The 27,456-nt window shown below is 35.8% G+C and overlaps 1 protein-coding gene across 1 annotated transcript; it reads left to right on the top strand.

Moving 5' to 3' along the window:
* Positions 1-4,210: 4,210 nt before the first annotated feature.
* On the top strand, positions 4,211-27,144 carry LOC128205233 (uncharacterized). The gene is made up of 13 exons (XM_052906739.1): positions 4,211-4,251; positions 5,927-6,046; positions 15,354-15,911; positions 16,902-17,060; positions 17,188-17,404; positions 17,903-17,968; positions 18,724-18,867; positions 20,356-20,421; positions 20,785-20,886; positions 23,213-23,272; positions 23,439-23,495; positions 23,797-24,852; positions 25,930-27,144. Exons 3-13 carry the CDS (start codon positions 15,366-15,368, stop codon positions 26,529-26,531), a joined length of 3,075 nt encoding a protein of 1,024 aa, XP_052762699.1. The 5' UTR covers positions 4,211-4,251; positions 5,927-6,046; positions 15,354-15,365; the 3' UTR covers positions 26,532-27,144.
* The last annotated feature ends 312 nt before the right edge of the window (positions 27,145-27,456 follow it).

The raw sequence follows: 27,456 nt of genomic DNA, 5'->3' as shown, positions 1-27,456 counted from the left end.
CGTCCAGTCATTTACCACGTCGCAACCGTTCAATGTCCCGCGTCAGCCCTTTCGCGGGCGCCAACCCACCTCATTCAACGACAACATTAGGGGAGAAACCCCATGTCATTTCTTACCCAAATATTTGGGACATCGTGCTTTCACCAATCGATTTGAGCGCACTACACATTTACTTATCTTGCTATGACGAACAGGAGGCAAATTTCATAGACAACGGGTTTAAACACGGGTTAAGTCTGCAATTTTAGGGCCCACGCCTGGGTAGGGAAGCCACTAATCTTTAATCGGCCAGAGAACAGCCAGAAATTGTTATCGATAATAAATGTTGGCCGGTATAGTAGCTTTTATTGTTCAAACCATTTTAAAATCTTGTAGTTTTACCCATAGGCTTTTAGGAGTTTTTTTTAGGAGTTTAGATTGATACACCACCTATCCTTCCCTGCCGGCTCCTCATCAAATGATTACATCGATCCGATAAACGCATCCGTACAATATACAAGTTTTGACGAGGCTGTCAAAATGATACAAATCTTGTAAGATTTTTAAAGTCGACAAAAAAGGAATTTAAATTGCTACTGATACGACCGAACGACTTTAAACTCCTCGGCTATAAATTCAATGATAGGTATTTCATTCACAAAACCCTTTCTTTTGGTGCTTCAATCAGCTGTGCGACTTTTGAACGTTTTTCAACTTCCCTGGAATTTCGCGTAAAAATCAAATCAGACTCAGGAATGCTAATACACTATCTAGATGTGTTTCCTAGGCTGGAACAAAGACACAACAGCGGCTTACGCCCTAAACCAGTTATTTGTAGAATAATTGTAGGAACTAAACGTCACCTTAACCCATGAAAAAACCGAGGGCCCTACTGAGGTCTTAGTTTTCCAAGGCCTCGAACTTGACACAAGGGAAATGGCAGAACGCGTACCTAAGGAAAAGATAGAAAAAAATAGTGGGGTATATCCAAAATATCATGGTTAAACAGTCATCTACTCTGAAAGAAATGCAATCACTGATCGGGTCCCTCAATTTTTGTTGGCGCGCGATACCGCCAGGGCGCCCCTTCTGCAGGAGACTGATTAACTAAACATTCGGTCTGACCAAGTCCTTTAATCACATCCGTTTAAAATGTCCGTTAAGCTAGACTTAAAAGTGTGCTCAATTTCTTTAAAAAATTCAACGGCGTTTCAGTATTCCATGACCAGTTCTGGTTAACAAACGACGACGCAGAGTTATATACGGATAGCGCCGGGGAAAACGGACTAGGATTTGGCATCTACTTCCGGGGGCACTGGATATGCGCCCGCTGGTCCAAATTATGGAAAAGGGAAGGCTTACTCAAAGATATCAACGTCCTATAGATTTTTCCTATTACGGTTGTTATTTGGGGGAAGGGGATCAGAAACAAAAAAGTAAGATTTAGTTCCGATAACATAAGTGTCGTCCGCATCCTAAACTAGTTTTCATCCAAGTCGGATAAAATGGATATTTTTCGGGTTATGACATTGAAATGCCTCCAGTTCAATATTCTTTTGAGGGCATCTCACGAACCCGGTTCAAAAAATTTAATATGCAATGCCCTTTCACTCTTCCAGATCGCGCGGTTGTGTCAGCAAGCACCGGAAGCAGACGCGGAACTCCAACCCATCCCGCCCCATCTTTGGGAAATCTTCAAAAAAGAGCTGACACACTTTTGCGATGTTCGTTAGCAGACAACACACTCAGGACATATACCACAGCGTTAAACGCGTTCCAAGCATTACTGACTAAATATAACTTGAGACAACACATGCCGATACCAGCACATTGTTTAGTAAGGTTCATAGCATATTGTTTCGAAAATAACTGCTCACCCAATACAATTAAAACTTACGTGGTGGGCTTAAATAACATACACAAAATTAACGGCTTTCAGGACATACAATTTATGTTTGTGTTTAATAATTTACTCGAAGGTTGTGTGAGATCTAAATGACATTCCCGGGATGCGAGGCGCCCCATCACAAAATCAATATTGACCGAAATCCTCGCAGCATTGCCTAATGTTTGCTATTACGAATTCAAAGCTAAGGTTTTTAAGGCAATATTATCATTATTATTATGGCCTTTTTCGGCCTCTTCCGCATCAGCGAACTGGTAGCGACCACACTTAGCGGTTCGTCGAATCAAATTAAGCGAAAAGACGTAGCCATCAAAACCAACGAGCAATTGATGGCGGTGACCTTACGAATACATAAAACCAGTCAACATGGTCCACCGATCACGTTGAAACTCCCCCGGAAAAAAACAAAACTCACCCATGCCCAGTATCAGCTATGCTAGAGTACCTGTCACTTAAGCCAGCGGAGACATCAGCCTTCAGTCACAGCAACGGTCTTCCGGTCACTAGACAACAGGTTTCCGCTGTCTTAAACAAATTTCTAACGAGAGCCGGTCACAGTACCCAAAGCTTTAAGTCTCATAGCTTCCTATCGGCCGTGCGCCTGACATAGCATACACGGCATACCAGAGACGGACATTATGAAACTCGGTCGTTGGTCGTCCCAAGCATATAAGAAATATATGCGCATGTAAGCTAGAAGGGGCGATATCTGGGCCTCACGCATTACATCCGTACAATAACATAACATTTATTAACGAATAGAGTATATAAAAAACCGCACTGACATACAAAAAAATACTACGGAATCCTACATTAAATAGTTAATTCCCGCTTAACATGGTATGTCTATTTCTGTAATATAGATATCTGGATTTTGGGCGACTCGCTACCCAAGCGCTCGGGACGGTTCGCACAGGAGAGGGGCTCGCCGAACCTGCGGTTGCCGCGGCCTATTGCCTGGTTGGGCGTCGGGGGCATCCGATGGGAAAGTTTCCGCAGGTCCGTAGAATCCATTGTCCTTTTCGTGCGAACAACCCAAAATAATAGTCTGCACCCGGGCGGCAACCACTTAACTGTGTTTCCACTAACGAAAATATTCAACTCAATTACTCGTGAAATACGCTATCTAAGATCCGCGTTTTCCAGCGCCGTTATAGGCTATTTATTTGCATTAGTTAGAAAATGCAATGCTGTTAATGTGTTAACGAGTCTATGTGTAAGTACGCTTGCATGCAGGTGGCGGTGCTTTGATTTACCGACCAGACATGTGTCAAGCTTGTTGTGGAATGTGTATAAATGTACGCTTGCATGCAGGTGCCAGTGCTCTGGTTCACTGGCCAGTCATGTGTCAAGCTGGTTTCCGTGTCAGTTCCCAGACCTGCAGGTGGCAAAAAATCGCGTGGTGTTTTCTGCACATTCAAAACATGTGTCAAGTCAGAGACGTCTGTTTGTTTTACTGTGGATGTAAGCACGGCGAAAAATTTTCACTTTCGATACACATAACTTGTTCAACTGGCGCCGGGATTTTACGTCACTATCCACAGGACCATTTACACCACTCTGATTATCTCTTTATTATATATAAGTATATTAACATGCTATGGACAATCGCATTGCTGTTGTTGTTTAGTTTTGTTACATTATAAACAATAAGTTGTTGTATGGCGTTTCTGATTTATTCAAATGCATTTAATAATAAATATCAATAAATACATAATGTAGTTTTCTAATACTTTAGATTTGATTTATTACAAAAACATATAGAATTAAATTAAGCTCACTGTTTCACTATTTGTGTTTTGGTTTATCGTTATTGTCTCATAATATGTCCATTAAAAAGACAATAAAAGTTCTTGACCCAACTTTTCAAAACCGTTTCAAATTAAGTAGCGTATTTCATTTTGCCAAATTTATTACATACTCTTGATTTACTAATCAAAAATTATTTAATCTAGATTATCACAGCAAAGAGTCCGAAATCTCAGAAATATATTTATATTACAAACATCTTACCAGAGCAAAAATATTGAGCTAAGCTTAATCCTGTAATAATGGTCTTAAGATATTTGGAGAAATTTGGTTCGGATCAAGACTCTTTGTGTTCTTTTTTGGATACTTTTAAAGGACATTTCTTATTTTGTATAATCCGGTTTCACCATGTACTGCAGGTTGATAAACAACGATGATTGAACGTTTTATTATCTAAGATATCCAGATTAGAGTGCATGCATATCCACAGTCAAGTGTCTTTATCGCGACATCCACCATCCTGTGTATGCAAATAACAGATTATGCAATTTCAGTTACCATCATGTTACGAGGGAGCCGAATACTAGTGTATTGTTTGGATTGACTGCTTCACATTGGTAAGATGGAAATCTTATATTCTTGTTTATTATAATCATATTTATAGTGTCAACAAATTCGCTATTATGCTGGAATTTGCAACCACAGAGCTGAGGTTGAGATTAAATGTAAACTTATATAAACCGTAGACATTCATGTTTATATAAGTATTCATAGTAATAAAAGCGTTCTTGAATAACTTGCTCACACAAAGTTTGATTTTTTATAAATCATCATCATCATGCGTTTTGTTATTTGGTATATTTACATTGCTGCTATGCATGCTAGTTAACAAACGTTGTATAAATAGATATTGATAACCGTAAACACTATTCCTTATGATTTAACTTTTATACCCGTACGATCAACTACATTTCATCAACTTTTCATTTAAATGTATAACCACTTGGGAGGACACACTCTACACAAGTAAACCTTTTTCGTTTACGGGGATTCCTCGTAATGTCTTTACTATGTTTTATCGGATTTTATTTTCAACAAATCATTGACATTCTTAATATCTCAGAGCATTATCGACTTACTAACATTTTGCAATAATTCGTTTTATATTTTCCATGCAAGTAATATAATTCTGATAATAATATCCCATCTCGGATAGGTCGGTAAAGGTGAGTAGACATCCTGTTGCATACGAAACCTAGAATGCATATGTAGGCTACGAGGATTATTAGTATATATACGACAGAACAAATTCTTTTTAAAGTTTACATCCCTCGTGGCATTTGATTATGTTGTGTAAAAAATATGGTACTTTATCGTGCTATATATTTATATACACGCAGAAAAGGCAAACCATTTCCATGAATTACTTGAGCGCTCAAGATATTATCAAAAGTCTGTATATATTTAACTTAACAGCAATCCATACTAAAATACCGGTTATAAGTGTCTATTAAAATGCAAATATGCAAACATTGATAGATGATCATACAGTATGAAGCGACGATGTCTTAGGTTTTATATCATGTTTGTGTGACAATGGTAATGGCATTACTAGTCCTTTTTGAAATATGGTTAACTATAATATTAAATATGTGGAATGTGCAATACATTTTGAGGAGGCTGATTCAATGAACTTAAAAAAATGTTAAGAAGGAAATTACAGGCTTATCAGCATTTTACTCATATTACATATTAGGCTTAAAGTAAAAGCCATGACGTACACGTGTCAGATACTTATGTAATGTTCAAATTGTTAAAATGGCAACAGTAAATAAAAATACAATATTAAATAGTATTGTAATATAAAACCTATGAATACTTATGTGAAAAATTACAGAAACAAGCTCAGTATCAAAACCTTTAAACATAAACCCGGTTTAATGGCACTGGGTAAACGCCAAGGACATAGAACACAAAAAACAACAACAAAAAACAACACCGAACTGGAATGAATACTGAACAAACTAACCCGACAAAATTACACGTGAACGCGCAACATATAAACAAAAGAAAAGACCATACGATGCAAATTCCGCCACATATTCACGTTACAATACGTCAAGCAATGGTTCCATGCGTGTCATATAAATTACGTGTATGCTTTTTTACAGGTAGAAGCCAACAAAAGCTGCCGAACAAATGAATGAAAACATTTTTAAGGCTTACATTTTTAAATAAAAAATATTAACTGATTTCTGAGTGTTGCTTCATGTTTTGCAAAATGTGTTTCAGATTTACGGGTTGTAGCACAGCTTACGATTGAATCAACCCTTTTACAGCTAAGAAACGGAATACACTTACACCTTATGCAAGCGCTACCGAGGACCTTGGACAGCAGTGACGTAAGGTAAGGTAAGGCTTACCTTTTTTATCTATATGGACCAGTGTTCCATTCTATACTGGTCGCTATTTGTGAACATATATTTGTTTTTGTCAGTGTTTGGGAAAAATGAATTTGAAACATAAATTGGAACCAAACAATGTAACATGTTCACGTTTAGATAAGCTGTCGTTTTCAGCATCGATGTCATCAGGTCAAATTCTAGTCACGAGTATCATGACGTCGAGCATGGTTACATCACATTAAAAATATGATTTAATTTCCAAACCGCTAGCCATAATGGTTATACACAAAGGCGCCATTTTGATTGAATATTTTGAAACCAATGCTCAACCGATCGAAATACAGTATAAATCTGTACGCATCGGTTACTTCACTTTACGACAAAAGATTTAAACTGCGTTTGAAAATTGAAATTTATTATATTTCAGCTTTCAAAAATATATTTATCATATAAATATGTTTGGCGATAAAAACGTATCGGTTCGGTCGCACAAAAAATAAAAATATATTGTTTGTTTACATTTTTAAAAGGGGCGGTAAATCCGCGGAAAGAGACATCCATTTGGTGTGGCCTAGCATCCATGTAAACTAAGTTTTTACAGCCTAGGTTGTTTTCATTGTATCATATCTATGTTTTATAAAAAAAAACATTTTATCACATGCTTACCTTTGTTTTCCGTGTAATATACCCATTACGAATATTTTTATCTTACACATGTGTAAGATAACCTATCAGACATTTCATTTAGTCAGACTAATCACACGCAACCTAGATATCCCTCCGCATTGTTTGTAAACAAAATGGTTCAAATGCCAACAAATACTTACCGTAATAATGAAGCTGTAAGACTTCCGGGAGAGAAATGGCTAACGAATCATAGTGCCAGAAAGCATCTTGTACAAAAACTTTCTGATAACAATGTTCCGCCAACCAGATAATGCAGATTACTAGTCACAGAAATATCCAGTCAGTCAACAAATACAGACACAATAGTGACAAACACCACAAAAACATTTCAAACATCTCCATTTTTGACCAACACAAGCAATATGCAATCAATGCCATTTGCTTGCCGATTTAATTAGCTGTCGGCTACCGAAAACACAAACACGAATTCCGCAGCACAGACATCTCATGACACATCCCATGGCGGCTAGAACATCATGTTCTCTAGAAACATTCCTGGTGGAAATTAACTTTTTCAACATCAACATCCATGCAGTACAGAGTAAGGCTTCGCCGTTATCATCTGCATGTTGTGAAACACCATGTACACCAAGAAAACGCTGCAAAATCATCGTAGAAAGCGACAGCGAATAACTTTTAAATCCGTGCACACAGTAAAACTTGACAGACCGATGTAGGTCACATAAACCGCGTAAATGCATGTACTCTGAATGTGACGTCACCAAATTGTGTACTTATTGGGTTTTTTTTGGTTAAAATCGTTCGTTATTCATGTTGTTGGATATTTTACTTCACATTTTTATATTTGTGACTTGTTAAGCGCTTTATCAGATTTTAAAACCTGATAACTGCTAGTTACTTTTGTCATTTTAATTTGGAACTATTTATATGGCGCATCGTTGACATTCTACTCTGAGTACTTTGGCTGTCAAACAATCGGTTCAGAAAGTGGAACTTAATTGGTAATAAAACACCGTTTTAAGCATGTGATAAAACAGATCTGACACTCATTGTCATTTTATTCAAGAATTTTATTAAACTCGTCCATGAAAGTTGTTAGTAAGCTCGCCAGAGGCTCGCTTACTAACAAATTTCATGAACTCGTTTAATAAAATCTTGTATTAAATGACAACTCGTGTCAGATCCTATATTTATTCTACATGCAAGGAAAAAATTATTGTTTCATACGAACCGAATATAGTATCATATTTCTTTCCCTTAGATATATTCACAATAAACACAGAGTTATTGACTAACTTGACAACATTTATTTCTCTTTTCATTTACTTCTACTGTGCACATAATCATTGGTGTTTTTCACACCATCAACCATTATTATTGCATTGCTACTAGTTTGTGTTTTGACTCACCATTATGTTCAGTCAAGTAAGCTCGAGACGTCCACCATCTTCTTCACGCGTACGATACTAGCAGAAGTGTCAGCTACATATCGCGCACGTACTATGTAACTACTTGACACGACCCCTATATAAGTCAGCAATTGCGGAATGCGACAGATGATTTTTCCCACTCTCCTTTTTATTCCACTTTTTCCCTCATAACCATGTCCTGTCGGCTATTTATTATAAGATCGAAACATGTAATCGTGTTGCACAGATGTTTTGATTACTCAATGCAGTGAAGATGATATTCCCTTCCGAGCTTTTTCGTATCATGTTTTCCTCTCTGCTAAGCATCCTAACTTTGTCATCTTTTTTGTGGACTGATTTTGTGCTTGGCCAATATTTCCCCCCGGTGTTAAATACGCCACACGAATGTGTAGATTTGCCAAGCGCCAGAAGAACTGTTGTTTAAATCTTGTCGGCAAATACAGCATGATTTCGTCCTATGATGTTTTCTCTCCAGTTCTGTAGAACTGTTTGAGTCCAACCTATGTCTGTCTTTCGACATAAGTACAACAGGAAATTCCAGAGATACCCAAATGACAGCATCAGGACACACGATGAAAGAGCAAAAACGATTCTTGAATGGTAACCGTGACATTTGATCATTGCTTCATCAACATATATGTATTAATGCTGTGTAAAATCATGCTGCTTTCCCATACAGCTTTCAAAGGAGGGGTCACTTTGGATCCAACCTTTAAAGCGACCTTCGGATATTTGTCCGGTTGGTTTATTTTATTGCAGTGATTTCCATGGCAACTGTACAGCTACACATGTAATTGGTAATGGATTTTCTGTTGAAATTTATGCAGTCACTATGGTTTCCATGATAACTTTATAGCGATCAGGTAATAGATGTCCGGTTGGATTTATAAGCACCTTATAACTAACATTTCAACAGTTAAATAGAGCGTAAATAGCGTTAAATGGCCTTCAAAGGCAACTTCATTCGCCTTTGAAATGAGTTGTGTTATGCTGGTAACGTATTACGTTAATACCAAAAATACCGCTGCGTGGTTTTGCATATTTTTAGATTCGAGAGCGCTACAACAGTGCACTTAAGCGGCTGATTATAGTTTAATTCAACCATGAAATGTCTACCTTATCGAAGTTAACACACAGGTCCGTAAAACAAATATTTATGTCAAAGAAATACCACTGTGCAGTTTTGCTCATTTCTTAAATTTGACAGTGATACCATAGCGTACTCTTTATACAAGAGAAAAAATAAGCATGTAGTTACATTTAAGAAAGTATACTAAAGCCAGAGCCGAATAATGTTGAATGACGATGTTTAAGGAAATACTGTTGCTTAGTGTTGCATGGTTATTATATTGAAAAGAGATTAGGAAGTGTAGTAACTGTTTCTAAGACAAAGTACCATAGCGTAATAATGCTGGTTTTAAAATGCAAAATCCTTTCTTTTTCTTATGACAAACGCACCACAATTTCGTGGACAATGTGCATTTAGCGGCTGCAGAACTGGATGTACCTATTATTTCGGTACGTTACAGTCGTCTACAGTGTTCTTACAGCAAAACAGTAGCGGTAACCAGCACCCTTAAAAATTGGTCTGCATTAGGCGGTTACGGTAGCGCACCGATGTATGGTAGCGGTATGCTCCTTTATACGTAAAGCATATTGACTGTCGTCATGTTCATTTCATTATATTTTTAATTCTTTTTTCCTACAGATGTAACCGGATCGGTCGTCACGCAATTCTCTACTCCTTTAAGATAGTTCTCGTGCATTACTTCCGTTTGAAAACGCTCTAGAATAAATGCATTTGGATTGGTCTTACGATAAACACCATTAACTCAAAAACTTCTGTTGTTATTCGATGTTTCTGTTGCTGTTTACATTTTCGTAATGTAACTTATCATAGCAGGTGATGTACATCCAAATCTCGCTTCATATTCTCCAGATTTAAGCACTGTCCTATGATATTCTCGTTTTTTTCAGAAACCTGGTTCTGTGATTCCACAGACAATTAAGATATCCTTATTCACAATTTTAACCCTTCCCCTTTCGAATAGCCCGTCTAAGTAGACAAGTAGGCGGTGTTGGTGTTTCTCAATTTCAGTGTTCTTGTAGGTCTGATCTCAAAATCATAGGCCTTGAAGCTCTCTGGCTTTACCTCACCGTACAACACCGACAACTCCTCATCGGGGGCTTCTACAGACCCTCGAACTCTAATAACGACTACTGGTCACTTTAAGATGAGTGAAAATAACGATTTCACACGCAGTTCTAATAATATATTTACACTCGGAGATTTTAATGTCAATACGTTTTCATCTTATAACGCACATAAACTTATTACAGAACTACCTACTTCTCTGAAATTTCATTGCTTCTGAATGCTCATTTTATTATTATCTTTTAGCAAGGATGCATTCTATGTTAGTGATTGTCATCAAGTTTTGTTATACAACCCACTAATCTCACTATTGAAATGCATTTATGTTATTATTAAACAGTCTTTATGTTACCTTTTTTTGTGTGACCGTCGGGTTCTGCTATTTGATTTGCTGTTGCCCTGTTTTCTTAAAATGGTTTCTGATGGTTTTGGCAAATGGATTGTGGCTTCTGGAGTTAAGAAGATGTCATCAACAACAGCTTTATTATAATTTGCTCTATATAATGAATTAATTAATTAAATTGAAAAACCTTGTTCTGAAAAAACTGTTTTTCCATCTTTACCTACGGCAAAGTCAGGGCGGTTGTACCGACACCTCCGACTTCTAGGAATTGGACTTTGGCTCCTGTATGATGCACCATATGGATTATAAATAACAACTTCTCATTATTAAGCAGATATTTTATGTAGTCCAAATATTTGTACGTTGACGAATTTGTTTGACGATTTTTGATATGGCAAATCCTTCACGTACAAATTGTTTTGTACCAAAAGTAGGTAGTTATTCCGGTCTGGATTCCGGGTTTAAGCATATTGCGTCTATAAACTATCATAAAAACAAGAAATGTTACCAGATAATGTTATTTTATATTAGTTCCGTACACAAAAACATAAATATCCAACGAGTAATTATGAGTTTGATGGGTTTTTCTTCATTTCATTCTGTCAAAACATAACGATATATACATGCAAGGCTGCAGTTCAAAGTTTTACATCGATCGGAACACTTCGGCCATGGCGGAGTTGTTACGATTGTATTTCCGAGGTCTATGTCGAAGCTTGCCGGAGATGGCCGAGTTATTACGATTGGGTCGAGTTGTTCCGCTTAGCATAATAGTTGTCTGTGTCAGTCAAGTTTCGTTTTATTGGAAATATAAATCAAGTGTTTTATGCCTTTAATGCTTGTTTTGTGCAAAATAGCTTTGCACTTATATGGTAAAATATGAATATAAATCTTTGTTATCCATTTCAAACATAAAATACTTAACTAAATGCAGTTTCAGTATTTTTCAACCCACCCCCGGATTTTGCACAAACCCGTTAAGACATTAGGGATTGGAAGAATCCCGTATATCACGTCTATCATTTTAGACTAATATTTTATATTACTGTATCTTGACATACCAACTACCTTTTGAGTGTTTCCACCTCAGCCCTAAGATCTGCCAACTCTTTTTTGGTGTCAGGGTGGTATGTTCTTGGTCGACACTCTCGTGCGCATAAATATCTGAATCATAATCTTAATCATCATAGTATTAATCATCGGAATCATTGTCTTATTTTGGTAGTATATTATTTCCTTATTTTCCTTTTTTCGTTCATCTGTTGCAGTCCAATAACACCGTAGTCAACCTGTCGTAGGACTGAGAAGATGTACAACTCATCATAGCATCCATTTATGCCCCGTATAATATTTCCTTTAAAGGATATGTGAAGATGACTTAAAATAACAAAGAATAATATGATCTCACTGTAACCTCTTGTGAATGCAACAAATACTGAGATACAAGAGAGCGGCTCCTTGAATAGCTCCCCCAAACTGAATGTGTGTTCCATACTCCTGTAATTTTAATCGAACAATGTTTAATATTAAAGTTATGATTATCGATATGTCCATGAAATTATGGGGGCAGTGTGATTATAGATTTAGTAAAAAATGAAAACACTGAGATTATCTTTTCACTGCAAGTTAAATTGGTCCGGCTTTGAAGAGATTTTTATATCCTCTGTATGAAGATGAAGCGTTAATATTTTTTTAAAACTAGCTATATTGGTATTAAATAGTTTTAATTCAGTTCATACATTGTGATTCATCGCCTGTTCACATTGCAGTCGCCATTTCGTCAGTTTGGTAGAGAGCATCTCTGTATCCCATGCTTAGCCCACGTAAAGATGATTATCTGAAAATTGAAATGTGGTCACTCTACTATCACTTATGAATTTTCATAAATAGCTCTTGAATATAAAATGTAAACATGACAGACACCATGGTCATTCACTTTCTCCAAGTTTTTTTTCCCCTGAACGTTTAGATGTTGTGACACTTTTACTTAGATGTGCCAAATATATGATTCTGACAACTAGCAACCTTCATTTGATGAGAGTTAAATTGTAGTCATGCTTCGTGATAAATTTTTGGTGCCAAATCATGTTTCTTATCTTTAACAAACATGAATATATATAATTCAAACCCCAGATGTCTCTTATTATGTATTAATTAACTGTAAACACAAAATGATACTTTCAATACCCTGCCTAAACCTTCAACCAAATCAGTGTCAGTCAGTTCCCTCAATTAGGTTTGAACATTTCTATATAGTTTCTAAATACAACTTGTGCTTTTTTACCCTGACACGATGGCTTAATGTAAATGGACACTTGTAATTCGGTCGTTTAATGGGAGATTAAGCATCTGAAAATGTGATATTTCTATACATATGGTAAAGTTGAAAATAATCTCTCTCTCTCTCTCTCTCTCTCTCTCTCTCCCTCTCCCCCCTCTCCCTCACTCTCTCTTTCTTACGAAAAGCATACTCCTCCTTTTCAGTGTACTATCAATTGAAAAATCCGATCGCGATGTTACGATCGCAACCTGACAAAAGCCTCTGTCGTGACAAAAAGTAGTATCCCCACAGCACGCAGAATCATGGTTCTACGTTTTCGCTACAACAATGCTGCAGTACGGCATTCAAAAACGTAAACTTATGTTCCTGAAAACACTTTGTACTATGCCCACCTCATCGCTAACTCGTCAGATATTCAACAGTAGACTGAACCTATACGTAACAAAGGGATTTAAACATCAGACAGGCTGCATTCCGGATATAATTTCACTTTTCTAAAATACGAACTGATTGGTTCTTTAAATGTATATTTTAAAACATCCATATTCCAAGGTAAAAGTAAATGCAAACTTATAGTCAATCGAACATTATCATCATTGTAATACAAAACACAAAATACAGTGGCGAGGAAGAACAAACTCTGACGAGGATTTTCGAAGATTGCAAAGCGTCCATGAGTCCATTTCCCTTTCCATCCTCGAATGCACAATCACGTACGGAAATCATTCACGCCAAAACTGCAACCAAGGCTTTAGTATACACACAAGTTCAACACAAACAGACGTGTAAACTCTGCAAAACTGTACTTGCTGATATTATAATGCATACTATTATTATCTGTTCAAAAACTGGCAGCCTAAGAAAAACGACTCTTCACGAAATTTAAACATTATGCGGCCAGAACATAAATACGTTGCTCTTAAACTCGGATAAGATTATCTAATGCGCTCACTCTTCCACCTGAAATCCATCACTGCATTCAGTCTTCCGGAGGAAACTTTCAAGATATTTCTTTTGTTTAAAACCAATGCTATTATGTAAATATAATGAACTATTGTTTGCATATTGTCTCATTAGTACCCGAACATACACATCTCGAACCTGCCACTAAATGCTTATTTTTCGTGTTCGATAAGCTCTTTTCGTTAATACAGAGTGCTTGCCTGTAAATATTGTAAGCAGACATTTGAAGGATATAATCAATAATTTGTAATAATCATACACCTATCTTTTGAACCTGTATTATTTATATTATCAAATACATCGTATGTCATGTCACTTATGATATACGTTTAATCACTGAGAAGTGGAATAAAAGAAAAAAAAACATATATAAGAGTTTAGTTTAGATGCGACTAAAATAGTCCTTATAACACCTAAATTATTTCAGATAGACCAGAATAGATTCATTCCGGAGTTTTCATAAACCTTGCCTATACCAACTATAGTTATTTCTCACTACCAGCCTTCATTTGTATGGTACATTATGAGTTATATGATCCAATGCATTGTCGGGATGTTTTATTAATGTTTAAATTCCTTCAACAATACTAGGGGAGGATAATTATACAGTCCGTTCACTGTAGTACTCTTAAGTTATTCATATTCAGTCCCTTAGGCCGAGGTTACTAGTTTTGTTTCAGTATAATGTCTTTACTTTTCTCATATTAAAGAGGTTTAAGACTAAACAGGTAATTCAAAAGATATTGATAAACTACTTGCTGTCAAATCAAGTATAAACATGTTTTATCTAAACGAAATAAAGGACTTAAATCCGTTATGATTATATAAAGAACAGAACACATCATTCTATATAGATGCTTATAACCGACTGAAGGCCATTGTTCACGATAATAACGATAATCATTTTTGTTTTGTTTTGTTTCGTAAGATATTTTTTACCATTTACAGTAAAATTCGATACTTTAACATATTTTCAATCGATAGAGTTCGTGCATATGAGTTATGCGGTCGAGGTTTTTTACATGTTTAGTTTTTTTACTATGTTATAATGGAAAAATGTTGGAGTATCATTTTCTTCTTGCAATATAACAATCCCGACTAGTTATCTTCTGCTGATAAAGAAAATCTTTCGAAACGAAACAAATTTATTTCAGTAATCTAACCAGACGTCAAAAGTATAGTTCAAAACGGTTTATTTTTGATAAGTTTAAGCTTTACTATAAAAATAATTCTCTAGTTTGGTTTGGGTTAATTACTCAATATCGTACCCATCATTTTATGGATCTTATATATATGTTTAAACAAATAGATGGCACTTGATTTATGATAAATTCAATTTCTCGATTATAAGGATCTTATTCATCGTTTATTTCAAGACTGAACAGTTCCTATTTCATCGGATTTATCCACACGCAAAAGGACATCGACAGCGACAGTTTATATCATAGCTAATGTCATGAAGCGTTTTTTTACAATTATACTATTGAATTACAGTGCCGTATAACGATGGCGTCCTATAAAGCAATTTTAGAGGAGAAAGACAGTGAGAACTGGTTTAAATCCGTCCTCGCCCTTCGGATTACCGGGTACGGGCTACGGGATCTTGCTGAGGATGGCAGTGCCAGAACACAACGAAAAATATTCTCATGTACGCAGACAAATTTTCCGACATTTTGTGGCTTGTGCAGAACATCAAACATTTTGCCTTGTCCTACCAGGGGACTATGTTCACATGCATGGAAGAATTGCACATTTCACGATGCTCCACATAAAATGTATAAACCATGCCCAAATCGTATATGTGAGTACCTCAGATACCAGATATATAGCTTGCATCGGTTCGAAATGCCTTCCTGGCGAAACACCCGAGCTGAAATGTGGAATAATAACCACTTCGAGGTTGCGAAGTGTTTCATGGGAGAAGGCTACCATGACGCAGCATCGTTTGATGATGTAGATTTGAATGGCGTGCTTGATCTTATGATGAACTGCAAAGAGTATGAAAGCTATTTCTCCTTTCTCTTGACCCATCCAAAGAACATACTGACAGAGGTAATAATCTTTAAGCATTGTTTGTTTCTTTTATATTTTCATTATCCTTTTGTGTTTTAACTAAACATGTTTTCCGATCTTCAATGCTGCCCCTCTATTGTATGCATCCTGACACACTTGAATTATTACGTAAACCTCGTTTCCGGCAAATGCACTTGTCCTTAGGTCGAATGTTTTTATCTTGACCGGAAACGCATGCTATACATGCATATGAATAATCCACAACAGCATAACATTGTCCTCACCGAATAAATGCTTTTCAGGCAATGGTATTGCAAACTCCGTGTATTAACCATATCTTTTTTCTCTAAGTGTTGTTCTCAATCGATGTGTCTTTACTTCATGACCGCTTTGAAATCATACTTATGGTTATCCCCTTTTAGTTTAGTTTGTCAACCTTGCTCATTTTATTTATTTTCAAATCATAATGCTTTTTCAAACTTATAGCTTTTTAGTCACATGGAGTTTAAAATAAATCATGTTTCCTATTTCACTTTTATAATTAATTGCTGTATTTATTTTATTCTTCATTGTCCTTTAATGATGCTGGATATGTTGGGGCTTAAATATTTCTTTTGCACGAATATTTGAATGTTGGGAAAAGAGTTCGTGTAAGGGTTTAAACCCCAGAAAGTTCTTCATTCTTTTCCACTGACCGTATCCATGCGTTTATCCTGACATTTAGCAATGACACTATTTATAAAGATTTTGAATGTGTGTTGTCTTGTAAATTTGTCTCATGTGTGACTCATTGAACATCTTCAAATAGCAGGCTACTATGCATGTCCTTGTAGTTTCAATTGTAGTATTAATTTCACTAACGCTATGGTTTAGTATCTTTTTAATTGGACAGAATATCACATCTATTCATAAAAAAGAAGCCGCGTACACAGAGTGTGTACGTTGAAACGATCTCTTCTTTATTTCAGTTTTATTTCATTAAAACAAACATGCCTATGGCACAATATTACATAATTATCCTCATTTCAGATTAGGGATATTTCGCGGTTTGTACGTCATTCGCCAGAATTAAGAATGAGTGATGAACTCTTTGAGATGTGTATAGTGAAGTGTACAGCTTTATTAAAAGACTCAACGTGGTTGTCCAGTAATCCAAGAGCCAAGGCAGCCGTGGCAAAACTGAACCAAGTAGGATTTAAAGAGTGGCTTTTGTGCTTTAATATACATGTTTTTATTGAAATGCCTCATAGTTTTATCATATATTTCACAAATAAATATTTGTCATAAATACTACTAGCTTGTCGATTATGTTTAGCTTATGACTGACGACATGCCAGAGCTAGAACAGGAAGAAAGCAAATTTGCATTGGCACAAGCAGCTAAGATAGTAACAGAGGTTCAAGATCTGATCGACATGACATTAGGGGGAGAGACTGCACGGCCAGTGTTTTCTTATGAATTGGAGGGGACAGAGGGTACATTGAAATACATACAGACAAGCCTTAAACGTATACAAAATGTGATGAAAAAAGGTAACCTTTGTTTTAGACTAATTTATGTCGTGCATTTTCATCTTTAAATGACCGGGTTTGTTCAAAGTTTTTCGCTAATCGCGCTCAAGTAACATTAATATTAAAAATGTTAAATCGTTTTTGAAATGATAAATTGAACTGTTTAATTGAAGTTATATGGAAGTGTTGTATTGAATACATGTTTTTTTAAGTGTTATGTTGAATTGTTAAATTAAAGTTATATTGAAGTGGTTTATTGAAGTGTAACGATGAAAACAACTGTTTTAACTTTGATAACTTTTAATTTTTGTCTACTTCCCCTTGATCCTTGTTCGGTTATCTCCCTCTCATTATTGAGCCTTTAACTTAAGTAGCGTATAGCAATTTCATTTATCACACAGAACATCATTTTTATAAAACAATTGTTTGCAAGTGTCATTTTATGTGTAGTCATTTGCGCTAGAAATTAGATAATCAAATGCCATTTCCGTCTCCACTCTCTATCAGTAACTTTCATAGGCTCATCAGAGAGTACAGACGATGATATCCGAAGTAGGGAACCAACCACAGATTCAGGATATGGAAGTATGTTTAGCTATTATATGCTATGTGTTAAAATATAATATTTTGAAAATGCTTCGGATCGTTTTGATTGTCTAAACATTTGATTGGGTAATGCAACTTGTTTCAAACGTAAATGATGAGTGGTCAAAAGGTGTTCTCGTACAACTGGGAAATGGTTAAAATTTGAACAATTTAAATACATCTTAAAATTGTATTGATCGAATTGCACATTAGAGTTTGTTTCCATCGAAGCATTGTGCTTGCGACATGGCTGGCTACGTGATATTTCACTTTATTAAACAAACGTGTAAAGAATAAGGTAATTTAACAATCAAAGAAAACTTCGTTACAGTTCTCCAATCTTATTTTTAGTTGCTATGTTTAAGAAGCATCTTTCGTTTAGGGTCTTTATTTAGTGATTTCTTGAATCATGACGAGAACTATCGCAATAAACTTTCTTTTAATTTTCAGCATTATTTATGATTGAGCAATTAAAATACGCCATGTGAATTTTTATATACAAGCTAAGTGTATTTAATTAAAGTGTTGTAGCATAAGCGTATTTTAATTCGGGTATTAGCTTAGTATATGTCTGTATAATCATTAGAATTGTTTACAAAATACAGTTTTACGTATCATCTTGTCATATTTCTTTTAATGAATAATCTTTGTTCGGCTGTTCTGTTCTGTCAACTAAGAATGAAGTAATGCTTTTTTCGACGCGTACGTTTAGTTGAAGAATGATTTATGCATATAACATATTTTCTTTTCTACAGCTTGCTCAATGAAGTCAAGTGTTTATGCGAAGTCAGCAGACGACGTGTTGTCGTGTGTTTCAGACGTCAATTTTACTGAAAAGGAAATGGAATGTTTCCAGATGAAAATAAAACAATGGCAAACAGAGGACTTAATTTTTAAAGGTAAACTACTTGCAGACCCAAGGATAAGGACATTGTTGTTTCATGTAATCAATCCACCACCAGAATGGGTATATAGTTTGCCTAAAATATAATTAATCATAATAGATAGAGCAACAATATTTGATAACCATATAATCTTGTTGGACTCGATTGTCCAATTAGTGTGACCTAGAGCTTTGAGGTGAAAATCTGAATGGATCCAACATTTAACAATACTTTCTAACTAAAAAAACCTTGAGACTCATGCCGCAAGGTACCGACACTTACTACATTTTAATGTCGCTGACATGCATATTCATGGGGTTACTTCACGAATATGCATATGAGTCTCAAGATTTTTTTAGTTAGAAAGTATTGGTGAATGTTGGACTCACCTATCAGCTTGGCGTGTTTTGAAAATATATTTATAGGTGCACTGTATCGATCAGGTATACATTCGTTCAATTTGTATTGCCGTACCTTTCAAATCTGCAAATACATTTGTACGCCAATATTACTTATATGATGTTATCTACAGAAGCAAACACAGCGGCTAGACCTGGTAACGGACACTCTGTTAAGGGTCTTACAGACAAAAACGAGCGACACACTATCGCAATACAACAAAACACACTGCATATACGAAATGACAAAATGAAATAGTATGCTATTTGATATGATTATTGGACTAAATAACAATGTTATCAAATGAAAATATTCTTGGTGAATAAAGATGTGGAAACCATGACAGAATTCAGAGGTAGGAACATGTCCGTAGGATTTGAAATTAAAAAACAAATATTGCAAATGATAAAAATAAATGGCAATAAAACAAAATAAAACTTATTTCTGTAAAAGACGAAAAACAGATTTCTGCCAATCAAATGTAATCAATGAATCATTGAACGGAATGTACGAACAAATGGTGTTTGTGGCATTCAATACCAAAACAAATGAAAAGTTTATCGGCAAATCGACAAATACTTAATACCTTTGGCCATTTATAAAAGCAAACATTCAGTACGTGATATTGAGGGAATGAACCATTTTAATGGCACACTAGAGTTATATTGCAGACGACAAACTGAATATTTAGTTTGAATATAGAGTTATTGTGTTGACGACAAACATGTATTTGTTTGAAGCTAAAATAATCAGTAATTAACGATTTTCAGTTGAATATTGATCAAATGTAGTAAAAATGGCCAAATATCGAAATCAGTTATATGGAAGTGTTGTATTGAATACATGTTTTTTAAGTGTTATGTTTAATTGTTAAATTGAAGTTATATTGAAGTGGTTTATTGAAGTGTAACGATGAAAACAACTGTTTGATCTTTGTTAATCTTTAATTTGTGCCCGTGACTACAGAACATCATTTTTATAAAACAATCGTTTTGTAAAACATGAACAGAATTGCAAGTGTCATTTTCTGTGTAGTCGTTTGCGCTAGAAATTAGATAATCAAATGCCATTTCCGTCTCCACTCTCTATCAGTAACTTTCATAGGCTCATCAGAGAGTACAGGCGATGATATCCGAAGTAGGGAACCAACCACAGATTCAGGATATGGAAGTATGTTTAGCTATTATATGCTATGTGTTAAAATATAATATTTTTGAAAATGCTTCATTCCAAATAGCAATTGTTATCAAATGAAAATATTCTGTATTTGTATAGAAGAGTAGATATTGAGGGAATGAACCATTTCAATGACACACTAGAATATACACTGAGTTATATTGCAGACGACGAACTGAATATTTAGTTTGAATATAGAGTTATTGTGTTGACGGCAAACATATATTTGTTTGAAGATAAAACAATCAGTAATGAACGATTTTCAGTTGAATATTGATCAAATGTAGTAAAAATGGCCAAATATTGAAATCATTTCAACACTTATATACGTTCCTTGTTTTTCAATAAATCAATGAGGAGATTGGTACGAACAATTGACGTCTGTGGAATTCATTAAAGATGATACATCTCTGGCAGAATCTATGAGACCCGATTTGTCGGAACCATGCGTAAACACTGGTAAGTAGGATAGTAAGTGTGTTCCTAATATGGGAGATTCATTTACTCAATAGCAGAAATGCATAAGATAACATAAAATGATGATGCAAATTTTATGCTTAAGTTTTCTAATGCAATGGAAACGATAGGAGCAAACCCGGCAGCCCGAAATTACAACGCTAACTCTTTTAAATGGCTAAAACCTAAACCCAACTGCTATAACCTATAACACTCACTCTGTTTAGAGGATCAACCCTAACTGAGCCGCTATAACTTATAACACTCACTCTGTTTAGAAGTCCAACCCTAACTGAGCCGCTAGAACTTATAACACTCACTCTGTTAAGAAGTTCAACCCTAACTAAGCCTCTATACCTTATAACACTCACTATGTTTAGAGGTTCAACCCTAACTGAGCCGCTAGAACTTATAACACTCACTCTGGTAAGAAGTTCAACCCTAACTAAGCTTCTATACCTTATAACACTCACTCTGTTTAGAAGTTCAATCCTAACTGAGCCGCTAGAACTTATAACACTCACTCTGTTAAGAAGTTCAACCCTAACTTAGCCTCTATACCTTATAACACTCACTCTGTTTAGAAGTTCAACCCTAAATGAGCCGCTAGAATTTATAACACTCACTCTGTTAAGAAGTTCAACCCTAACTAAGCCTTTATACCTTATAACACTCACTCTGTTTAAAGGTTCAACCCTAAATGAGCCGCTAGAACTTATAACACTCACTCTGTTAAGAAGTTCAACCCTAACTTAGCATCTATACCTTATAACATTTACTCTGTTTAGAGGTTCAGCCCTAACTGAGCCGCTAGAACTTATAACACTCACTCTGTTAAGAAGTTCAACCATAACTAAGCATCTATACCTTATAACATTTACTCTGTTTAGAGGTTCAGCCCTAACTGAGCCGCTAGAACTTATAACACTCACTCTGTTAAGAAGTTCAACCCTAACTTAGCATCTATACCTTATAACATTTACTCTGTTTAGAGGTTCAGCCCTAACTGAGCCGCTAGAACTTATAACACTCACTCTGTTAAGAAGTTCAACCCTAACTAAGCATCTATACCTTATAACATTTACTCTGTTAAGAGGTTCAACCTAACTAAGCCGATAGCACTTATAACACTCACTCTGTTAAGAGGTTCAACCCTATCCCAGCCGCTAGAACTTATAGGACTCACTCTGTTAAGGGGCTTAATCCTATCCCAGCCGCTAGAACTTATAACACTCACTCTGTTAAGTGGCTCAATCCTATCCCAGCCGCTAGAACTTATAACACTCACTCTGTTAAGTGGCTCAATCCTATCCCAGCCGCTAGTTCTTATAACACTCACTCTGTTAAGTGGCTCAATCCTATCCCAGCCGCTAGAACTTATAACACTCACTCTGTTAAGAGGCTCAACCCTATCCCAGCCGCTAGAACTTATAACACTCACTCTATTAAGTGGCTCAACCTTAACAAAGCCGCTAGATATTAAAACGTTTACTCTGTTTGGAGACTCGACCCTCACCAAACCTCTTGAACTTATAACGTTCACTCTAATAAGAGGTTCAAGCCTTACCCAATCGCTAGAACTTATAACGCATGTTATGTTAAGAGGCTGAACCCTATCTTAACCGCTAATACTAATAACGCTTAATAGGTTAAGAGACTCAACCCTTACCAAGCCGCTAAGATTTATAACGCCCATTATGTTTAAAAGCTCAATCCTAACCCAGCCGCTTGAACTTATACCACTCAATCTTTTCAGAGGCTCAGCCCTTACCAAGCCACTAGAACTTATAACACATACTCTGTTAAAAGATTCAACCCTCACCCAGCAGCTAGAACTTATAAAACTCACCCTGTTAAAAGGCTCAACCCAAACCCAGCCGCTAGACCTTTAAACGCTCACTCTGTTCCGAGACCCAACCCCAACGAAGCCGCTAGCACGGGTAGCACTCACTTTCCAAAAGCCTCAACCCTAACTCAGCCGCTAATACCTTAAAACACTAACTTTTATAGGGGGCTAAACTCTTACCCCGCCACTAGAATTTATATTATTCACTCTAATAAGAGATATTCAAGCCGGTAAAACTCATAATACTTACTCCTTTAAGAGGCTCAACAATAATATAGCCGCTAAATGTTATAACAATCACTCTGTTAAGAGGCTCAACCATAGCCCAGCCGCTAGAACTAATCACAATTCCTCTTTTAAGAGGCTCAACTTAACCCAGCCGCTAGAACTTATAACATTTACTCTGTTAATACCCTATGTAAAACTGAAACAATTAAAAAACTTTTACAATTCTTATACAATGAGTTCTTCTGGTTTTAATAGCAATTGGACCAATACCGGTTTTAATGAAGAAAGACATTGGAACCATGACAGAATACAGAGGTAGGAATATTGTATGCCGCTTTAAAATCGTAAATCATTGCAACGTATATCATAAACAGGGCAATTAAGCAAAATCTCAAAGAAATATGTTCGTGTAACCATTCAAAGATGTACTAATGGATTATATTATACAATGTACGAGTGATGTCTGTTGCATTCATTACAGATGGTCCATTTCTGACAGACTCCATGAAAACTGATATGGTTGAAACCAACGGTTACGGTGAGAATGGTTACAGAAAGTATTTATTTAAGGGGGATAACTTTGTTGAATGTAATTGTGTAATACATTTTGAAAAAGTGCAATTCGAGTTTAAGTTTTTTTCTATATCCAGAGTCTACCTGATGATAACATGAAAATACTTACTTTCGAATGGCCCTGAAACATTTGAAAGGATTTGAATTCCTCTTTAGCATAAAACGTTAGACATTTGATTACGGCTTATAATATATTTGAAAAAACAACACCTTTTGACAAGTTGATATATCATTAACTAACATTCAGTTTTTACTGTTTCATCTAGACCAATTGGAAGACCAAAACGAAACCGACGAACCTTCAGCAGCCATCAGCGAAACACTGTTTACTCAAACACAGTTGAACGAATTGTGCAGTCGGGATGGGAGGAAATCGAAAACTGTATCTCGTAAATGCGATTTGATTGTTAATCACTTGAAAGAAACATTTGATAACATTTTGTGTTCGAACAATGAGATACTTCACATATATCCAGCATTCAAAGTCGGAAAAGAAAACGAAATTATATTTGTTGTGACATTAAGTAAAACGACCGATGTATCCCTTCTATGCAATGCGGTTGCATATACTTTAGAAATACGAGTTCTCCACAAGTTTAGCAATGAATTGAAGACATTAATGGATGCGGTACATGCAGAAGGTCATGGCATTTTAGACGAATGCCAAAGGCCCATAGCAGTTACCATTGGAAAATGGGCTAAACCCTTGCTAGAGGCACATAAGTATTTGAGTGTTATCACAGCTTCTCCACTGAAGTCTAAGAGAAATAAAAACAGAGAGATTCTTCAATCGTTTGTGCGAGAACCTGAATGCTGCATCGTCTTCTGTGTTCATGCCAAGGACTTTATATATATAAAGGAGGACCCACTTCCGGCAAAATTGAATGGAATTAGTACAGACGTGATGGAAGGTGCTTTTGTTACCTTTGGACGTTTGTCGCATGAGTCACATGACAAATTACCAATGGGATGTGAAATAGGAAGAGGAGAAAGCAGAGATATTGGAACTCTTGGTGGCTTTATAGATCACCCGGAATATGGACTGTGTGGAATAACTAGCGGACACATGTGTCTGGATCATGCAGAGTACGAAGCTTGTGTAAAAAACAATGGACGGCTTATGTTAGAACAATGGCCTGAAGGCAGTCGTGGGAGAGAGATGTTTCAACCTGCGAAACTTCAAAAAGGCGATGAGGTTGGTCATCTTGTGGAAGTTCTTTATCAAGTGGGCAGTCATTTGGAATCAGGTTTCGATGTTGCATTGTTCCAGATAGAGAAGAAATATCCAGCAGACGGAATTTTTCCAGCTGAGAAAATAAACGGTAAGTTCACATGCCCAATTAGATGGTTTAATTTGCGTTCTTCTGAAACTGTCCGGACCCTTTTAAGGGCCCTGCAGAAAATACGTGGTCCGTTGATAAATATCCTATGAGTCCGTCCGTTCTACATATGTTTTGTTTTATGTTCTTAATGTATTTTGAACCATCGCTAACATCAAATTCGAACATAAAACATTTTTACCATAGTAACACTACTGTTTATTTGAGAAGTAAAACAACTCTAATGTCAATATAACCAGATGCATAAAATTTTAATTTTAAATGAGTTTACATTTTATCAGAATTTGAAAAGTTATTGATGGAAATTGGGCAAAAAACATTAATTGATGTAAATTCGACTTTGTACAATTTAACACCATACATCTGTGACCCTTGACAGGCAAAAGGCATGACTGATGTTTTATTGGATTGTTGTCGATAATAATGTTTTGTTTCTTTTTTTATGTGTCTGTTCCTATCTGAAGAACTATAACTTTATTATATGTAGGTCAGAAGGTTAACATTATTTTAAGTCCAATCCCTATCGATATTGTTTGATTTGTTTAAAAAGCTGTATTAGCCTTCCGTCTTTTTTGACAATAACGAAGTTGTAAACAATGCCAAAACTAACTCTGCCACATGGCTTAGCACGTGCATAATTATTAAAAAATAATATTTATAAAAATAATAAAATCAAGGTAATGTTTTCGATTTTAACATATTTTATGGTATGGCCACTGCATAGTCACTCACTTGGCTTTTAATATACATTCCAATTGCTCCATCTTTCAAATGTGTTATCTTTCGGGGTCCGTATCACATCCTGTAATTTTTTTTATATTCATGGTTTATTTGCACCTTTTTATTGTACGACATGAACAATTGTCACCGCACCCCACTCTCTTGTGTCGTTGTATGTATTCTTATTCGTTTAATAATGTAAGCTTTACAACACATATGTAAATTATCGCATATTCGAATAGTGCAAAACTTCAATAATTGATTCAGCAGATATTGTTCTACTGATAAGAATACTGGGAAAAAGATAAAAAGATTTAATTTTACTCATTTTTATTTCAGATCTTCTCCATGATGTTGCATACACGTTTAAGAGCGGAAATGTGTGTGGTGTGAGCCGTGCAGCCGACAAGTCTTTGTGGAAATTTGGGCGAACATCTGGTTCAACAAAGGGAAAAACGCACCTTAAAACTCCAATGACCGCTGTAAAAGAAGTTCCTCTGTCATGGAGAACACCCGATCAATTCCAAATTATGTTACTTAACCAATTTGCTGTGTCTCCAATAGGCACTGATCCAGACAAGAAATTTGCTAACTACGGTGACTCAGGAGCTCTCGTGTTTATTGACGAAGAAAAAGACGATTTAACGTGTGTTGGAATGGTGGCAGGAGGGGAAATTACTAGTTCGATTGCTATTATTTCTCCGATTTGTCCGATTCTTAAACATTGCAACGTCACAAAGTTTCATTCGTTCTACAAGACTCCCAGACAAAATAATGAAGCTATAGAGAGACTAGAAACCATGTATGCACAGCTAGACAATCGTATGGCGAGCATTGACGAGCATATTGGGCAAAATGGTGCTGCTATAGAAAGACTAGAAACAATGTATTCACAGCTAGATCAGCGAATGGCAAGCATTAACGACAATATCGGGAAGTAAGTAACATTGATGCAGCAACAAACCAACAGTGCTTCAAACACGTAAATTCATGAAAAATATCTGCCGAAGATTTGGACACAATCAGTAAGGAGTAAAGGGAATGTATGACAGAACCAAACTTTATATACACTAACCATTATAATATTTAATATGGATGTATCCAACGAGATTATCGTTAACTCAGTAGTAAGAAATATTAATTGCATATATACATCTGGAGGTTAACATATAGTAGCTTACTTGTTAGTAATAGGTTTCTCTGACATTACTTATTATTATATGAATTGTTTGGTAATTTAGACGTTTTTGTCACAAGTTGATGTTTTTCATTATAAAGCTCTTTCTTATCGTATCTTTTTCGGTAATTAAAACAATCCTCAGTCAAAACATTCTTGATTTGGACGGTTTTACATACCAGATGTATGAATCATAAAAAAATGTTTTATGTGTTGTGTTACTGTCAACTACTCCATTCAGTATACCGATTCTGATTTCAAATGATTCTTTTAACAATGTAAAATAAGGTATGACTAAAATCATGATCATGAAAATTCTAGTATGGATTAACCCTCTATTTATACCAATAATTTTTCTGTCAGGAATTAAACAAAAATCTATTTCAATGACAAATTACTTTTTATCCAATATAATGTCAAACTTTTATTTTGTTATGTAAGAAATCAAATCCGTATATGTTTGCACTAAGCGTGATATAAAGGATTTGATATTACCTTATGTTTTCATGTATGTATTGGAATGAATGAATGAATAAAGGAAACTTGACGTTTCTGGGGTCCTATCACTTGTCCTATCACTTGCATGCTTCATATACATTCGAACCCCCGTTGTCTCTAACTCACAACGACCGGCAAAATATACATCGACCCCCGGGAAATTCGAGCCAAACAGGAATGCTGACCTCTAG

This window comes from Mya arenaria, chromosome 10 (assembly GCF_026914265.1).
Source record: "Mya arenaria isolate MELC-2E11 chromosome 10, ASM2691426v1".
Taxonomy (NCBI): Eukaryota; Metazoa; Mollusca; class Bivalvia; order Myida; family Myidae; genus Mya; species Mya arenaria.
Note: the sequence above shows the minus strand (reverse complement) of the source record. Positions and strands in the feature narration are given on the sequence as shown.

Bases quoted from the DNA above. Each gene is read 5' to 3' on its own strand.
- LOC128205233 (XM_052906739.1), top strand. From the start codon at position 15,366: ATGGCGTCCTATAAAGCAATTTTAGAGGAGAAAGACAGTGAGAACTGG. The intron at 15,912-16,901 runs GTAATAATCTTT...TCCTCATTTCAG, and splicing joins CAAAGAACATACTGACAGAG to ATTAGGGATATTTCGCGGTT. The intron at 20,422-20,784 runs GTATGTTTAGCT...TAAATCAATGAG, and splicing joins CACAGATTCAGGATATGGAA to GAGATTGGTACGAACAATTG.